The sequence below is a fragment of the Petaurus breviceps genome, unplaced genomic scaffold (assembly GCF_028583685.1).
Source record: "Petaurus breviceps papuanus isolate PSGF00001 unplaced genomic scaffold, PetGlider_PUasm1.0 213, whole genome shotgun sequence".
Lineage (NCBI taxonomy): Eukaryota > Metazoa > Chordata > Mammalia > Diprotodontia > Petauridae > Petaurus > Petaurus breviceps.
In genome coordinates, this window is record NW_027185860.1 from 11409762 (window position 1) to 11412626 (window position 2865).

The following is a 2865-nucleotide window of genomic DNA, read 5'->3' on the forward strand; positions in this document are numbered from 1 at the left end:
GAAAGGAAGGAAGGAGGGAAGGAGGGAGGGAGGAAGGGAGAGACAGAAAGAAAGAAAGAAAGAAAGAAAGAAAGAAAGAAAGAAAGAAAGAAAGAAAGAAAGAAAGAAAGAAAGAAAGAAAGAAAGAAAGAAAGAAAGAAAGAAAGAGGAAGGAAGGAGGGAGGGAAGGAAGGAAGGAAGGAAGGAAGGAAGGAAGGAAGGAAGGAAGGAAGGAAGGAAGGAAGGAAGGAAGGAAGGAAGGAAGGAAGGAAGGAAGGAAAAGAGCTTACTGCTTTATTTTTTTTCAGCTTCTCAGAGCACAGAGGACACTTTCACTAGGTGTGGGAGTGGAGAGAGGAGCACTCCCAGTCTCAAAGCAAGTTAGTAATCACTGTGCTTGGCTGGCTGGAGTAAAGTATGCAGCAACCACAAAACCCTTTGCCACAGAGCCCATTTTGAAAGCTTATACCCCACTACCATAGAAACGACTAGAAAGAACGTCCCACCACACTGGTGGAGTGAATCCTGGGATGGCTCTGCCCACACAAAGGTAGGAGGAGTGCAGAAGAGTGACTGACTGGTCTGCATTCTCAGAAAAAAACTAAGATGCCTTCCACACTAAAAAAATTGTTAGGAGAGCTTCACAAAAAGACAACAGAATAGATTTGGTGGGTTTTATATTATTATAAAACTCTTATGCTGAAATAAAATCGTATTACACTTATAATATATAACTTTAACACATATTTATTAAGTTTCATAGGCTGCCTACAGAAGGATACCCAGAGATATTTTCTCTCTAAAATATTTTCCTCTAACTCATATATTGAGTGCAGTAAGAACATCTGGAATACATCTCTGGATGTAGAGTAATAATAAAGCTATTATTTATGTAGTGCTTTAGAGTTTGCAAAACACTTTGCATTTGTTAGCTCATTTATCTTCATAACAATATTGTGAGATAAGTGCTATTATTAGTCTTGTTTTACAGTTGAGTAAACTGAGACAAGTTAAATGAGTTTTCCACATACATATGAAGAGGGTCACATAGCTAGATACACACACACACACACACACACACACACACACACAGAACATGATTCAAAGTCAGATCTCCCTGATTCCAAATCCTGTACTCTCGTCACCAAACTGCCTCAATTCTATGAACCTATGAACTCAGAGACAATTAACAAAATATTCTAATATTACTTTTTCAATTTCTGTTCATCTTTGGAGACATGAAGTTTGGAAAAATTGTGGATTTGTAATTCCTCCTGATTCTTATTGAGGAGTTGGTACATAGTGTAATTATTGTTTTTCTAAAGACTAGAGAAAATATAGCTAGAGAACTCTTGCCAGGTGATAACTATACTTCCAAGTATATATCCCGAACTAAACTCAACTAATAATTTTGGATATCTTTAATCTTAATCTGTATGTTAATCCAGCCTGCTGAAAACTCACCAGGTAAAAGATACGCTGTCTTACCTGTCATCACACCATAGGCAGACTGTTGGTTTCCATAGTGGCAGGAAGGAATGGAATAATGAAGGCTTGCTGATGTGTTTCCAAAAGTCGTCATGGAGAAATGCATGTGTGAAAATTTAGGAGTTTGGATCAAAGACAAAATAGACGGGACTGGTAAGAAAATGTATGAGGATTCAAGACATATTCTTTTCAACCCAGAAATATATCTATATCTATATTTAATATATATGTTCTATTATTTTTTAAAGTTGTTAACTAATCATTACTCATTTGGATGAAATTCTCTTGTGAATAGCATAAAATGAGGTATTTCTATTTCTCAAAGATGATAATCATTAAAAGGTCTTATTTGACTCGAACCTCACTGTAAAATAACTGCCAAGTTATCCAAGAACCTTATAGATGAAACTGCCTCATAGTGAGATTTGTGGGGTACTTTGATAACTACATATCCAAAGACACTCCAAATTGGATCATATATAGCAAACTTCATTTAGCAAGGATAAATTGCAAAGTGATTTTTTCTTTATAATAAATTGAATGATAATTAAAATGTCCTACAAAAAAAATAAACGGAATGTCTGTACCTTTTTAACAAAATTTTTCTGTAAAGCAAGTTAGTAAACTCACTCAACATGCACTAGGAAAACTAGAACAAGAACAAAAACCAAATAAGCACCAAAGCCTCATGTTAAAATATTCCATTATGCTTAGTTTATTAGACACAATGGTATATGGGGCATTTATATTAATAATTTGCTCATAATATTAGTACCCATACAGTTGAATCAGTACACTTGGTCAATTCCGGTTTTAAAGTCTTCCAAAAATTATTCAAGATATTCCTAGAATGGTTTGAGTAGCTTGGCCTTGATATTTGAAGCAGCTGTACGTATAGATATTGCTTCATTCAAAATCAATGATAGGTTCTTATGACTTGAATATGTAATTTGAGAACTTATCATATTTGCCAAAGTCATAGTTAAAGAGTGGATAGGAAGCTAGCTTCAAAATCAAGAAGACCTAGCTTTAAGTCTCATCTTTGACAAATACTGGCTGTGTATTGGTCAAGTTCCTTACCTTTTCAGCCTCCAAGTTTACTCTCTAAGTCCATAAAGTATAGAGAATGTACAGATCTGCATTGGTAGAGGGGATTTCCTTCTTGGGAGCCCCTATAACAATGAGATCCCAAATTCCAACTTATCACGTTTGCCACATTAACAAAATTCTTGTCAGATTTTAAAAGATCAGAAACCACCATAAGAAGGAATACAGAATATTGTCGGTTAATGTATCAATGTTGTTATAATTTTGATACTAATTATTTGTCATTGTTTATATGCTGATTGTGGTGTTGGATTTCCCTTAACATAATCGTACTAAAATCTTTTTTTTTTT

The 2865-nt window shown here is 34.8% G+C and overlaps 1 protein-coding gene across 1 annotated transcript in view; it reads right to left on the bottom strand.

Annotated features, from left to right (window-relative positions):
• POU1F1 (POU class 1 homeobox 1) overlaps nt 1-2865 on the bottom strand; it is a 32371-nt gene that overhangs the window by 26655 nt on the left and 2851 nt on the right. The window contains 1 exon segment of the mRNA XM_069093893.1: nt 1468-1617. Coding sequence (XP_068949994.1) covers nt 1468-1617 — 150 coding nt within the window.